Source organism: Saccopteryx bilineata, chromosome 1 (assembly GCF_036850765.1).
Source record: "Saccopteryx bilineata isolate mSacBil1 chromosome 1, mSacBil1_pri_phased_curated, whole genome shotgun sequence".
Classification (NCBI taxonomy): Eukaryota; Metazoa; Chordata; class Mammalia; order Chiroptera; family Emballonuridae; genus Saccopteryx; species Saccopteryx bilineata.
The window spans coordinates 100,526,431-100,541,701 of NC_089490.1; the positions used below are offsets into that span (position 1 = coordinate 100,526,431).

General features: G+C 38.6%; 1 protein-coding gene across 5 annotated transcripts in view; it reads left to right on the plus strand.

Moving 5' to 3' along the window:
• Positions 1-15,271, plus strand: part of TMPO (thymopoietin) — a 36,726-nt gene that overhangs the window by 1,429 nt on the left and 20,026 nt on the right. For all 5 annotated transcript variants that reach the window (XM_066262110.1, XM_066262119.1, XM_066262128.1 and 2 more), the window contains exons 2-3: positions 11,074-11,200; positions 15,040-15,198. In XM_066262110.1, coding sequence (XP_066118207.1) covers positions 11,074-11,200; positions 15,040-15,198 — 286 coding nt within the window. The remainder of the gene's footprint in view (positions 1-11,073; positions 11,201-15,039; positions 15,199-15,271) is intronic.

A 15,271-nucleotide genomic window follows, 5' to 3' on the forward strand; every position in this document is an offset into this window, starting at 1 on the left:
ACTTCGGAATCAGGAAAAATGCTTATTTCGTGGCATTCTGATTGTCATCACAGCTTGAAATATCCGATCCCAGTTAAATCTCAGATTGTCTCTGGATATTTTGTTTGAGAATAATTTATATTTCTTGGTTACTGGATTTGTGTACGTTGTTTTGCTGGTATGAACCTGTCTTAGTTGCCAGACTTCAAATACTAACAATGTAGTTAAAAGTAGTGATTGGCTGAAGGAACGACACTTTGGAATACTTGGAATATGGAGTTTGAAGTTGTTACTACCAAATACCAGTATAACCTAAAAGTACTTTTCAAAGTTATGTTGTTTAATTTTACTTAAAGAATTTTTTTAAATTTATTGATTGATTTTTAGAGACATAGAAACTTTTATTTGTTCCACTTATTTATACATTCATTGGTTTATTTTGTTGTTTTTGTATTTTTCTGAAGTGAGAAGCGGGGAGGCAGACAGACTCCCACATGCGCCCTACGGGGATCCACCTGGCATGCCCGCTGTGGGGCAATGCTCTGCCCATCTGGGGCGTTGCTCCGCTGCAACCAGAACCATTCTAGCGCCTGAGGCAGAGGCCACAGAGCCATCCTCAGTGCCAGGGCCAACTTTGCTCCAATGGAGCCTTGGCTGCGGGAGGGGAAGAGAGAGACAGAGAGGAAGGAGAGGAGGAGGGGTGGAGAAGCAGATGGGCGCTTCTCCTGTGTGCCCTGGCCGGGAATCGAACCGGGACTCCTGCACGCCAGGCCGACGCTCCACCGCTGAGCCAACCGGCCAGGGCTGGTTCATTCTTGTATGTGCCCTCACCTGAGAACTAACCTAAAACCTTGGCATGTTAGATGACACTAACCAACTGAGCAACTTAGCCAAGGCTATGTTGTTTAACTTGAGTTTTGTTTTTTTAAGTTTTTTTTTACAATTTTTTTTTAACTTATTCATTTTAGAGAGGAGAGAGAGAGATAGAGAGAGAGGAGAGAGAGATACAGGGGAAGGAGCTGGAAGCATCAACTCCCATATGTGCCTTGACCAGGCAAGCCCAGGGTTTCAAACCGGCGACCTCAGCATTTCCAGGTCGACGCTTTATCCACTGCGCCACCACGGGTCTTTTTAAGTTGTTTTGAGAGAAACAACGTGTTATTCCATCTATTTATGCATTCATGGTTGTTTCTCGTATGTGCCCTGACCTGGGATCAAACCCTCAGCCTGATGAAGCTCTCTAAGTGACCTACCTGGCCAGGGCTATTTAACTTTAGTTCTTAAAAATATATATCTCATGTGCTTTCTAAACCACTCAGATACAAATGAAAGAAAAATGTAATAGATAACGTGTACATTTAATTGAAAATCTTACCTATGCTTCAGAGAATTGAAAATCTTTTATCTGACTGACTGGTGGTGACAGTGGATAGTGCATCTACCTGGAACGCTGAGGTCCCAGGTTGAAAATCTCAAGGCTATTGGCTTGAGCAAGGGGTCACTGGCTCTGCTGGACCCCCCTCCCCCAATCAAGGCAATGTGAGAAACAATCAGTGAACAACTGAAGTGCTGCAAATATTGAGTAGATGCTTCTCAGCCCTTTCCCTTCCTGTCTTTCTTGCTCACTCGCTCCATCCCTAAAAAAAAAAAAAAGAGAAATCTTAAGTCAATGCCTTGCAAAGCATAGTACCAAGTAAATGTTTGTTCAGCAAATAAAAAACCAGCCATACCTGGTTTGTTTCTGATGTTTTGTTTTTGTACATTTAAAGAACGACTTGATTTGTCCATAGTAAACAGAAATTTACTTTTAAAGTAAAGCTATTCACTTATCTGTTTTTCCTCAGCCCCTCTAAAAAAGTAATGCTCACACTCTTTCAGTAAATATTTGGCTGAAAATAAAATACTGTTCATTTAAATTAGCACACTTTTTTTTTTTAAGATTTTATTTATTCATTATAGAGAGGGGAGAGAGAGAGAGAGAAGGGGGAAGAGCAAGAAGCATCAACTCCCATATGTGCCTTGACCAGGCAAGCCCAGGGTTTTGAACCAGCAACCTCAGCGTTTCCAGGTTGATGCTTTATCCACTGCGCCACCACAGGTCAGGCTAAATTAGCACACTTTAAACTTGTTTTAAATTTATTAATTTTAGAGAGGAGAGAAACATTGATTTGTTGTTCCACTTATTCATTGATTGATTCTTAGTTGTGCCCTGATGGGGGATGGAACCCACAACCTTGGCATTTCAGGATGATGCTCTATCGACTGAGCTACATGGCCAGGGCTAAATAAACACACTTTTTAAAAAATAACTGGTCTTCTATAGAGGCCTATCTTGGTCTGTGTAAGCATATTATTCTTTAGCCATGAAAGTATTTGGTTGTATGTCTGTGTGTGTGTGTGTGTGTGTGTGTTGTTATTAATTTTAGCCAGAGAGGAAAGGAGAGAGAGAGGCAGACAGACAGGAACATCAATCTATTCCTTCTGTGCCCTGACCAGGGATTAAACTGTCAACCTCTGTGCTTCAATCCGATGCTGTAACCAACTGAGCTATCCGGCAAGGCTAGTTGTATGTTTTATAATGGGTTTGGTTCTTATTTTGATGATGATTCATTTTCTACAGAAATAATCATCTTAGTTTTGATGTTTTTCCTTAAGCTAGTTTTTAGAAGAGAGTATGCTCCAATCTACCTTGGGTTCTTAGGGTTGTAAGAATACTGGATGTAAAAAAATTTAATTTCAGTTCAGTTAATCAATTTTGTTTATTTTTTGGGTTTTTTGGGGGGGGTTTTTGAGAGCAAGGAACAGGAGCTGCTTTTATATGTGCCCTGACCAGGGAATCTAACTGGCATCCTCCATGCTCCAGGACAAGGCTCTATCTAGCCAACCTAGCTATCTGGCAAGGGTGTTTTTTTTTCCCCCTATAGAGATGGAGGTAAAGAGAGGAGTATTCACTTGTTGTTCTACTTAGCTGTGCGTTCGTTAGTTGCTTCCCCTGTGTGCCCTTGCCAGGGATCATACCATAACCTGTTGCTTCAGGAGGATGCTCTTAACTGCTGAGCTGTCTAGGGCCCAATTAGTTGATTTTTTTTTAGTTCTTATTATATCCTTTTATATATCCTGGAGATGAATTTCTGCAGACCTTTCCCACACCATAATTTAATTTTTAGATTGGGGGGAGTGTCATGGTATCATAATTGGTGGAGTTTGTTATTTTCTCAATTGAACAAGTTTCCCATATTGTCCAAGTTGTTCAGTACTATGTAAAGAAGCTCTGGGTGAAAGAAATTAACATTGCCTGACCTGTGGTGGCGCAGTGGATAAAGCGTCGACCTGGAAATGCTGAGGTCGCCGGTTCGAAACCCTGGGCTTGCCTGGTCAAGGCACATATGGGAGTTGATGCTTCCAGCTCCTCCTCCCTTCACTCTCTCTGTCTCTCCTCTCTCTCTCTCCCTCTGTCTCTCCCTCTCCTCTCTAAAATGAATAAATAAAATAAAATAATAAAAAAAAAGAAATTAACATTGTAAGAGAACCTACTATGTCCAGGGATATGCTAAATAAGCCCTTTACAAAATGTACATGTAGAAAAAACTGTTCCACAGCCATAGGTTTAGGACCTCTACTTGAGTATTTAAAACTCAAAAATTGCATACTGTTGGCTAGGGTTGATAGTGTGAACAACTTGAAGTTAATAGTGGTAGTTGGCCTTGACCTGTGGTGGCGCAGTGGATAAAGCGTCGACCTGGAAATGCTGAGGTCGCCGGTTCAAAACCCTGGACTTGCCTGGTCAAGGCACATATGGGAGTTGATGCTTCCAGCTCCTCCCCTCTTCTCTCTCTATGTCTCTGTCTCCCTCTCTCTCCCTCTCTCTCTCCTCTCTAAAAATGAATAAATAAAAAAAATTAAAAAAATAGTGGTAGTTGGTCAGTAGTATCATTATCTGTTTTAAAGTACATTAAAGGCCTGACCTGTGCTGGCGCAGTGGATAAAGCGTCGACCTGGAAATGCTGAGGTCGCCGGCCCGAAACGCTGGGCTTGCCTGGTCAAGGCACATATGGGAGTTGATGCTTCCAGCTCCTCCCCCCTGTCTCTCTCTTTCCTCTCTCTCTTCTCTCTAAAAATGAATAAACTAAAAAACAATTAAAAAAACAACAACATGTAAAGTACATTAAAAGTAAGTTATAAATTAACTTAGGAGTCTGATAGACTGTTTATCAGGCATGAGGTTAATATATTGAATATGCAGGAAAAGGACCTTAGGACATTTATTATAATATTTTTCTCTATAAACATTCTTTCTATGTATACAACATTTTATATCCCAGTCATTGTTAGCTCCATGTATAGTAACAATATAGACTTATATTTCCTTTTCTTATTTTTAATTTATTGATTTTAGTGAGAGAAGAAGGGAGAGACAGGAACATCAGTCTTCCTGTATGTGCCCCAACTGGAGATCGAACTGGCAATCTTTGTGCTTTGGGACAATGCTTTAAGCAACTGAGCTATTTGGCCAGGGCTAGACTCACAATTCTTTTTTTGTGACAGAGACCGAGAGAGGGACAGACAGACACGAAGGGAGAGAGATGAGAAGCATCAATTCTTCATTGCGGCACCTTAGTTGTTCATTGATTGCTTTCTCATGTGCCTTGACCGAGGGTCTACACAAACCTAGTGACCCCTTGTTCAAACCATCGACCTTGGGCTCAAGCTGGCGACCTCGGGGTTTCGAACCTTAGTCCTCCACGTCCCAGTCCAATGCTCTATCCATTGTGCCACCAGGCCACCAGTAGGTCAGGCTACACTCACAATTTTTTTTCCCCTGATTATTATTATTATTTTAACATTCATTTTAGAGAGTGGAGAGAGAGAAAGAGAGAAGGGGGGGAGGAGCAGGAAGCATTAACTCCCATATATGCATTGATTAGGCAAGCCCAGGATTTTTTGAACTGGCTATTTCAGTGTTCTAGGTCAGCATTTTATGCACTGTGCCACCACAGGTCAGACTAGACTCACAATTCTTTTCTTTTCTGTATTTTTCTGAAGTTGGAAACTGGGAGGCAGTCAGACGGGCTCCCACATGCGCCCAGCGGGGATCCACCCGGCATGCCCACCAGGGGGCGATGCTCTGTTGCAACCAGAGCCATTCTAGCACCTGAGGCGAAGCCACGGAGCCATCCTCAGCACCCGGGCCAACTTTGCTCCAATGGAGCCTTGGCTGCTGGAGGGGAAGAGAGAGATAGAGAGGAAGGAAAGGGGGAGGGGTGGAGAAGCAGATGGGCCCTGGCTGGGAATCGAACCCGGGACAACTGCATGCCAGGCTGACGCTCTACCAATGAGCCAACCGGCCAGGGCCTAGACTCCCAATTCTTAAAGAATATTTGCAATCTAGGAGAAAGCCAAGTTATATTGTAGAGTTGCAGAAAAGGCAGATTTTTAGGTGGTGAATTTTTAACATGTTAAAACAAGTATTAATGTGGATTTGACCAAAGACATAGCATATACTGTCTATTTAAACATGGGTTTGTGAGGAATATTTTTAATTAAAGGAGAAATAGTTTTCGGTCATAGCCATGATCTCTTAGATTTATTTGATGTAATAGCATAAAAATGTTTTGCATGCACAAATATGGTTTTTAGGGGTTTTTTTCCTAAGTTTTTTATTTTATGCATCTAGCTAATGTCAGAATTTTTTTAAGATTTTATTCATTGTAGAGGGGAGAGAGAGAAGGGGAAGGAGCAGGAAGCATCAACTCACCATCTGTGCCTTGACCAGGCAAGCCCAGGGTTTCAAACTAGCGACTTCAGCGTTCCAGGTCAACACTTGATCTACTGCACCACCACAGGTTAGGTGGTAATACCAGTATATTTAGGTGTTGAGATTATCTAGATTAATAAACATTTACATAGCTGACGATCTGCCTTTTCCCTCTAAGGTGCAAAGAAAGCAGTGTAGCTATTTCAAATCCAGTGAAACGTAACATTCTTGACTGATCTGATCTGGTGGGTTATGAATTCTTACCAGGAAATATTTGAAGACATGGAACAAAAAGAAAAAGTATGCTAAGGATGGTGAATGTTAATTAAACCATAAATTGGCCATCATACTCTACACTGAGGTGTTAAGTGTATAGGTTTCTGAATCAGGATTATAAATTTAAATTCCAGGTTAGCCACTTATTTAGATGACCTTTAATAATGAGCATTATCTATTAGATATTCAATTCTCATTTGGAAAATAGGAATCATCTAATAGCTACTTAGGTTGAGGCTTACAATAGGTTGTTTTGTGAAAGGGTCTAATGCTCAGCATTTGTATTATTTATTACATGTGATTTCTAAACATTTTTGTGTTTATTTTATGCCAGAACAATACATTGTTACCATAGTATATTTTTTCAGAATTGAGTGAAGTCTGTGAAAGTGATATGTGCATCAAGTCTGTTGATATCTTACTGTACAGCATAATGTGTAGATTGCCTGTGTGTTACCCATGACACCTGCACTTTTTTCTCTCTTGTAAAATGGGGCAGTTAGGCTTTTTAGGATTCATTAATTTAATACATATAAGATACTTAAAATACAACTTGGTACATAAGTAACTCACTAAAATTTATAACAATAATTATTATTATACTTAAGCATCTTTGATAATGGTAGAGATTTAAAAATGATATACAACTGTTGGATTTTAGAGTTAAAAAAAGATATTAGAATCTAACCTATGTCAGCACAGTGTATAAAGAAAGCATTGACCTGGAATGCTCAGGTTGCTGGTTCAAATCCAGAGCTTGCCTAGTCAAGGCACAAACTACTACGAGTTGACGCTTCTTGCTCCTCCCCACATTTTCTCTTTTCTCTCTCAAAAATCAGTAAGTTAAATTAAAAAAAAAAAAGATATTCGAGATCAGATTGTCTGGTAGTTGGGAAGAAATGAGAGAATAATGCCTGGCACATAGTAAGTACTGAGTATTTTTGATTGAATGAAACTAAGGGATTAAATGATTTCCTTAAAAGGAACAAAGCTTTCTATAGGTAGGAATCAGTACAGTGCTTCCTTCCTCATTGAAACTGCTGGCTTGATAATTATATGTATACCCATGCTACCTATCTCCCAATTTTTATTATTAAATTTTATATTTCATAAAATGGCATTACTTTTCTGGAATTTTTCTCCCTGCAAATTAAAAACCAAGCAGCCTGTTAACCCCAACTCTATTTAACTTAACCTTATTTTTACTTTATTGACCTTTTAATATTTCTTTGTATAGCTGTAGTTTTTTGTTTTAACAAAATATAAAGGAGTTGGTTTCCTGTTTTGATTTGCTAAGCCTTTTGTTATTTCTTAATAAGAAATGGATTTTTTTTTAAATGAGTGACTTTTTCCTCCCCAGATGGTATGTATGTTCTTCATTCATTGATCAGAACATCTATCAGGTGCCTGTTCCTGTGTCAGGCACTGTTGTTATTTTAGATGCTTGAGATATGAATGTAAGTATGATAAGGCCGCTGCTTCCTGCTACCTTATTAAATGCTGCATCCAAAATTACCTGAGACACTTGTTAAAATACAGATTCTCAGCCCAAGATTAGGATTCAGACTAGGGTAAAACTTTTTATAATTTTTATTTATTATTATTATTTTTTTTTTTTTTTTTTTTACAGAGACAGAGAGGGATAGACAAGGACAGACAGACAGGAACAGAGAGATGAGAAGCATCAATCATCAGTTTTTCATTGCGACACCTTAGTTGTTCATTGATTGCCTTCTCATATGTGCCTTGACCACGGGCCTTCAGCAGACCGAGTAACCCCTTGCTCAAGCCAGCAACCTTGGGTCCAAGCTGGTGAGCTTTTGCTCAAACCAGATGAGCCCGCGCTCAAGCTGGCGACCTCGAGGTCTCGAACCTGGGTCCTCTGCATCCCAGTTTGACGCTCTATCCACTGCGCCACCGCCTGGTCAAGCGGGTAAAACTTTTTAAAGGTAACTTTTCCAAAATTTGAGGTTTGGTAACAAACCAGCCTTAGGGACTATTGCTCAGTTTACCATCTGGAGAAGATAATACATTTATACAAATAAGTAATAAAAAGTAGGTTGAGTATGGTGGCTTACAAAGAAAGATTTCTTGAAAACCTTAAGCTATTACAAGTTGAAATTCCTGGATGTTTATTAATAGTAGAGTTTGAACATTCTATGGTGGGAGGGATTATCTATAAATAATATATACCTGATTGGTTTTCTTTAAAGTATTTATATTATACAATGCAGGTTTTCTCTACAGCCTGTCTATACATTTTGGAAAATCCAAGTATACTGCTCACAAAAATTAGGGGGTACTTTATTGCTTCATATTCATTTTGAAATACCCCTGATTTTTGTAAGCATTATATATCACTAACGTGGGATTAGGTCTCTTTGATTTAAAAGTCTTTTCTCTGAAGAATTCAAGGCTTTGCCTGACCAGGAGGTGGCGCAGTGGATGGAGCGTTGGACTGGGATGCCGAGGACCCAGGTTCGAGACCCCAGGGTTGCCAGTTTGAGTGCGGGCTCATCTGGTTTGAGCAAAGCTCACCAGTTTGGACCCAAGGTCGCTGGCTCAAGCAAGGGGTTACTCGGTCTGCTGAAGGCCCATGGTCAAGGCACATATGAGAGAGCAATCAATGAACAACTAAGGTGTCACAATGAAAAACTGATGATTGATGCTTCTCATCTCTCTCCGTTCCTGTCTGTCTGTCCCTACCTATCCCTCTCTCTGACACTCTCTCTCTCTCTGTAAAAAAAAAAAAAATTCAAGGCTTTGCTAACTCTTAGACTCTAGGCAAACTGTAGGTTGCTTCAAGATTTGAGCCTGATGATCCCAGTAAGTGCAGTCTATACAGGAATGTGCAGAGGAAGTTTACAGTTGTAAAACAAGTAAATAATACAGTAATTAAAAATACAAGAATAAACTTTGCATACTCAAAATTTTAACCTACTTTTGCCCACCCGTTCATGAAAGTCTTCTTAAAGTACCCTCACTAACTTAGCCAGATTTTTATTGAGGGTTTTTTCTTAAATTATCTAGTTCTTATTAGCAGCTATCTTTAAAAATAATGTCTTATAATCTTATGAAGTATTTAAATTTTTGTTTGGTTAAAAAATATTCTAATTTATGGCCAAATATTTTTATATTTTCCCCTCTCAGCAACATTGGAAAATAAGCAATTCATACAACTCTGTGATTTTTGCCCTTTGGCATAAAATATTTCTAGTATTTACTACTATGCCTTAAATAATAATTTGGGCCTAAATTTACTGATATTTGTGGCCATTACTTAAACAGCCATTTTTGTTTGGTGCTTTGATGCTTTCTAGGATTACTAAAGCATCTGTAGGGCTGTTTGCCACAACCTTGAAAAATCATACTTTTGCTCCCTTCTCAACTGTTTTCTTTGGAAGTTTAAGTAGTTTTTCCAGTAGATACTGCCATTTCTTAAATTAGTTTAAAAACTTTTGTAATTTCTCTCAAAGCTTGTTCCATGTTCTTTTAACTACAGCACAATGTCCCCCCCTTATCCGCACTTTTAGTTACCTTGGGTCAACCAGTCTGAAAATATTAAGTAAAAAATTCCAGAAATAAAGAATTCATACTTAAGTTTTAAATTATGTGCTGTTTTGACTCGCGTGACAGAATCTTGGCATCGTCCAGCTTTGTCCCACCCAGGACATGAATCACTCCTTTATACAAACTCTATGTGTAATATACTAAGATATTTTGAGCCCTGGCCAGATACCTTAGTTGGTTAGACTCTAACCAACTTGTTCCAATACACTAAGGTTGTGGGTTTGATCCTAGGTCAGGGCACATCGAAGACTCAACCAATAATGCATAAATAAGTCAAATTGATGTTTCTCCATCCCTTCCTCTCTCTAAAAATTAATAAATTTAAAAATATTTTTAAAAGGATGTTTTGAGAGACCACATTCATATACTTTGTTGTAGTATATTAAAATTGTTCTTTTCTTAGTTATTAATCTCCTACTGTGACTAATTTATAATTTAAACTATCATAGATATTTATGTATAGGAAAAACATGGTATATATAGGATCCAGTACTATATGCAGTTCAGGCATCCTCTGTAGGTCTTGGAACATATCCTCCCCTTGAATAAGGATGGACTACTATAGTCTTAGTGAAGTAGTCATATAGAACTAGATATAATAACAAAGCTGTGTCAACAGTGATATGTCTGACTTCCTTCATGGGTCAAAAACTGGCTACTAAAGTCACTATATTACAATAAGAATATTCATTTGGATTTGTAAATTCTGATGTGCTTGTTTAAAGGAAATGTATCTCTATGGTAAAGTCAAGTTCCTAGATTAATTTGAACTTTTAAATATTATTGAAAGAGGCCAGTAGTAAATTGTATTTACAGTTATTAGATGAAAATATTTAAATCCAGCCTATTTGCTCATTTGAATTTTTTATGCCATCACCTCCTCTTTAGACAAGTTAGCCAAAACTGACTATTTTAACAATAACAGCTTTCAAAATTGAGGTACCATATTTCTCCCATATATAAGAGGCACCTTAATTTTGGGGCCCAAATTTGGAAAAAAAATGTATTACATAAAGTTATTGAATTCAAGTTTTATTCCTTATAAAATTCACACAACTCCATCACTGTCAAATCTCCCCATCCATTAGCTTGTCCTCATCTGTGTCTGATGACAAATCACTGTCTTCAGCAATAAGGACAAAAACAAGTGCGAGAAAACAAGACAAGCAAATAAAAAAACCAAACAAACCTACAACCACTGTATAAGACATACCCAGTTTTTAGACCCCAAATTTTTCGAGAAATGGTGCTTCTTATACATGGGAAAATACGGTATTTGGTTGGTTGTTAGGTTTGTATAATTATAACCAAATTTAGGAAATATCTCCAAACAGTGGGTTACTTTTAGTTTAGTCAAATTGCCAAAATTTACTCTGGTTATAAATCAACTTGAAGGTGAATTTTTATGTTTATTGTATATAGTGTTATTTATATAGTAAATGAAACATTCTTAATTCATGTGAAAATAAATGATAGTTGGACTTTGTTTACAGAAAGCCACAAAGAAAACTGATAAACCCAGACTAGAGGATAAAGATGACTTAGATGTGACAGAGCTCACTAATGAAGATCTTCTGGATCAGCTTGTGAAATATGGGGTGAATCCTGGCCCTATTGTGGGTAAGTTGAATATCTTTTCTATGAAGCAGTATCCCAAATTGTTTTTCACTCTTATCTAGCAATTAAGTTTGGGTTCTAAGGGCTAGTCTCTCATTAATCATTTATATGACCAGACCATATTTCCTTAAGTTGTTGAGATTGTTTGAGATAATGCTCATATTATACTACCTGTTGAGATGCATGGGTTTTATATGTCAGCTGAGGAAAGAAAATCTGAGGTAGTATGGCTGGCCAAATTTATTTAAATTAGTAACTTAATTTTTTTAAGTGATAGGAGGGGAGATAGATAGTGAGACAGGCTCCCGCATGTGCCCCCGACTGGGATCTACTCAGCAACCCTTATCTGGGGCCCACGCTCCAATCAACTGAGCTTAGTTTTAGCACCTGAGGCTGACACTCTGGGACCAGCTGAGCCATCCTCAGCGCAGGGGGCCAATGCTCAAACCAATGGAGCCACTGGCTGCAGAAAGGAGAGGGGGAGAGAAGATGGTGGCTTCTACTCTGTGCCCTGACCAGAAATTGAACCCAGGATGTCCATATGCCAGGCAATTCTCTAGCCCCTGAGCCAACTGGCCAGGGCTAGTAATTTAATTTTTTGTATTTTATTTATTTATTTACTTATTTTGAGAGGAAGGGAGGCAGAGACAGACTCTGGCATACGCCCCAACCAGGATCCACCCTACATGCCCGCTAGGGGGCGATGCTCTGCCTATCTGGGGCCCTTTCTCTGTTTCAGCCGGAGCCATTTTTTAGTGCCTGAGGTAGAGGCCATGGAGCCATCCCTGGACACCCAGGGCCAACTTGCTCCAATGGCTGCAGGAGGGGAGGAGAAGAGAGACAGAGAGAGAAGCAAGAGGGGTAGAGGTGGAGAAGCAGATGGTCACTTCTCCTGTGTGCCCTTACTGGAAATTGAATCCGAGACATCCACACACTGGGCTGATGCTCTACCACTGAGCCAACCTGCTAGGACCTGTTTTATTCTTAATGGGAGAAAAAAACAATATTTGCACATGGTAGAATCATAAAATGATGCACCAGATCAGAGAAGTTCCTAAAAGTACCTTTTTAAAAGTGTTGGAATTCAAGGCTGATACCTTGAAGAACAAACTAAAAAGAGAAAAACTTGGTACTAAATACACTGGATTTCCATCATTTGGTTACTTTTGGTGATTTTGCATGGCTGATTATGATTTAATTTTGAAGGTTCTTGGCAATAAATAACCTCAAGATGAGGACGATCTGAATATTTTGATCTAAGTTGTATAAAAGTTTGAACACTGGAGATTTGTGGGTTTATTTTGTCCTATAGGTGTAGTTGCAAACAAGGATTCAGCATTTGTCTTTTGATAACTGCTTCTGAATAGATGGTATTTGCTGATTGATGTTATTACCAGCAGACATTTGATACCTTTTTTTTTTTTTTAAGCACAGAGACAGAGAGTCAGAGAGAGGAATAGATAGGGACAGACAGGACAGGCAGGAATGGAGAGAGATGAGAAGCACCAATCATTAGTTTTTCGTTGAGACACCTTAGTTCTGGTGTCCCCAAACTACGGCCCCCTGAGGCCATTTATCCGGCCCCAGCCACACTTCAGAAAGGGGCACCTTTTTCATTGGTGGTCAGTGAGAGGAGCACTGTATGTGGCGGCCCTCCAACGGTCTGAGGGACAGTGAACTGGCCCCCTGTGTAAAAAATTTTGGGACCCCTGTGAGTTCATTGATTTCTCATATGTGCCTTGACCCTGGGGCTACAGCAGACCAAGTAACCCCTTGCTCAAGCCAGCGACCTTGGGTCTAAGTTGATGAGCCTGTGCTCAAGCTGGCGACCTCGGGGTCTTGAACCTGGGTCCTCCGCATCCCAGTTCGACGCTCTATCCACTGCGCCACCACCTGGTCAGGCTAATACCTTTTTTTAATTTAAATTTTATGTAAAATTCCAAAAAGGAGATATTGAAAAGTGTATTATCAACATACATTAAGTTACATATTGGTATGCCAGCTGTTCATTTTATTCCCCATCTATTTAGAGGTATAATTGACAAAATTGTATATATTTAAGGTGTGCTACTTGATGTTTTGGTAAACATAAACAATATGAAATGATTACCATAATCTAACATACTACATAGTTTTGTGTGGTGAGAGCTCTTAAGTTCTACATTCTTAGCAAATTCAAGTATATACTACAGTATCATTAACTGTGACCCACATTACACATTAGATTTCCAGAACTTACTCATCTTGCAGAACTGAAATTTTATACCCACTGACCAACATCTCCCCATTTCCCCTCTCTAGCTGCTTTATTATTTTATTTATCTTATAGAAATCAACAGAAGACATAAATATATAACTAGTGTAAAACAAAATAAAAGCTGTTTAGGGCTTTTAAATTGTCATTGACATTGAAATGTGTTAATTCGTTTATATTCCATTTTACTTTGCCATCTAATCATTACATAATTTGTTATGTCTTTTCCGAAATAAAAGGCCATTTTAACTGCAAAGTATTTATATTTAAATATGTTTAGTGCCTTAAATTTATACAACATTATGCATTAGATTTCTAGAACTTACTCCTTTTGCATAACTGAAATTCTGTATCTTAACACATGTCAAACATATTTAAATTTTAAAAATCTAAGTTATAAGGCTTTTCCTATAACTGGATAGCTATTTATAAGTGTATTAATCTATTGTTATGGAGGTATTTTGTTTGTTTTGGGGGGGTTTATGTATGTTTTTGGAGACAGGAAGGGAGAGAGATCAGAAGCATCAATTCTTCATTGCAGCACCTAAGTTATTCATGATTGCTTTCTCATATGTGCCTTGACCAGGGGGCTCCAGCTGAACCAGTGACCATGGGGTTGTATCTATGAGCCTGTGCTCAAGCTGGCGACCTTGGAGTTTCGAACCTGGGTCCTCAGCATCTCAGGCTGACACTCTATCCACTGTGCCACTGCCTGGTCAGACTCTTGTGGCTATTTATTTATCCTTTTTTACTGGTTGGTTTTAGAGCAAAAGAGAAACATCGATTTGTTGTTCCACTTATTTATGCATTCATTGGTTGATTTTGTATGTGTCCCAACTAGGGATCAAACCCACAACCTTGGAGTATTGGGACGATGCTCTAACCAACTGAGCTACCCAGCCAGGACCTAGTTATGGGGTTTAATCATAGTAATTTAGAGGAGTACAATCTATCAATAAGTTTTTCTACAAAGGCAAGTACTATTATATGTACTGGAAAAAATACACAAAGTTCAAAACTTTTCAGTCAAAAATACTCAGTTGTGAGACATGACTTGGTGTGGTGAACACACACTACAAAATATCGTGATGTTTTATAGGATTATACCCCTGAAACCTGTATAATTAACCAGCATGACCCCCAATAAATTCATTTAACATAAAATAGTTGTACATGGCTCTTAGTAAAGCCTGTATCAATCTACTGTGTATTTCATGAGAGATATTATTTTAATAATATATTAAAATGACCATAACAACATCTTTTTATAAAAGAATTTATTATATAGTATTTAAGATTTTATTTATTCATTTTAGAGAGGGGAGGGGATGAAAGAGAAGCGGGGAGGAGCAGGAAACATCAACTCCTATGTGCCTTGACCAGGCAAGTCCAGTTTGGCTACTTCAGTGTTCCAAGTCCATGCTTTATCCACTGCGCCACCACAGGCCAGACCATTGTATAGTATTTTTAAGCACTTAAATTTAGAAAGGAAAGTTAAAGTAACATTTTAATGTTGCTAAAGATAATATCAGAGCTGGATCTTCAGTAAGGTAATACAAATACTAATGCTAATTCTGCCTTAAAATAGGAACTACCAGAAAGCTGTATGAGAAAAAGCTGTTGAAACTGAGGGAACAAGGAACAGAGTCAAGATCTTCTACTCCTTTGCCAACAATTTCTTCTTCAGCAGAAAATGCAAGGCAGAATGGAAGTAATGACTCCGACAGATACAGTGACAATGAGGAAGGTAAAATTTTAAATGATGTGCATCAAATATATGTGATCTTTTTCAGACTCATAAGATACAGTAACCATGAAGA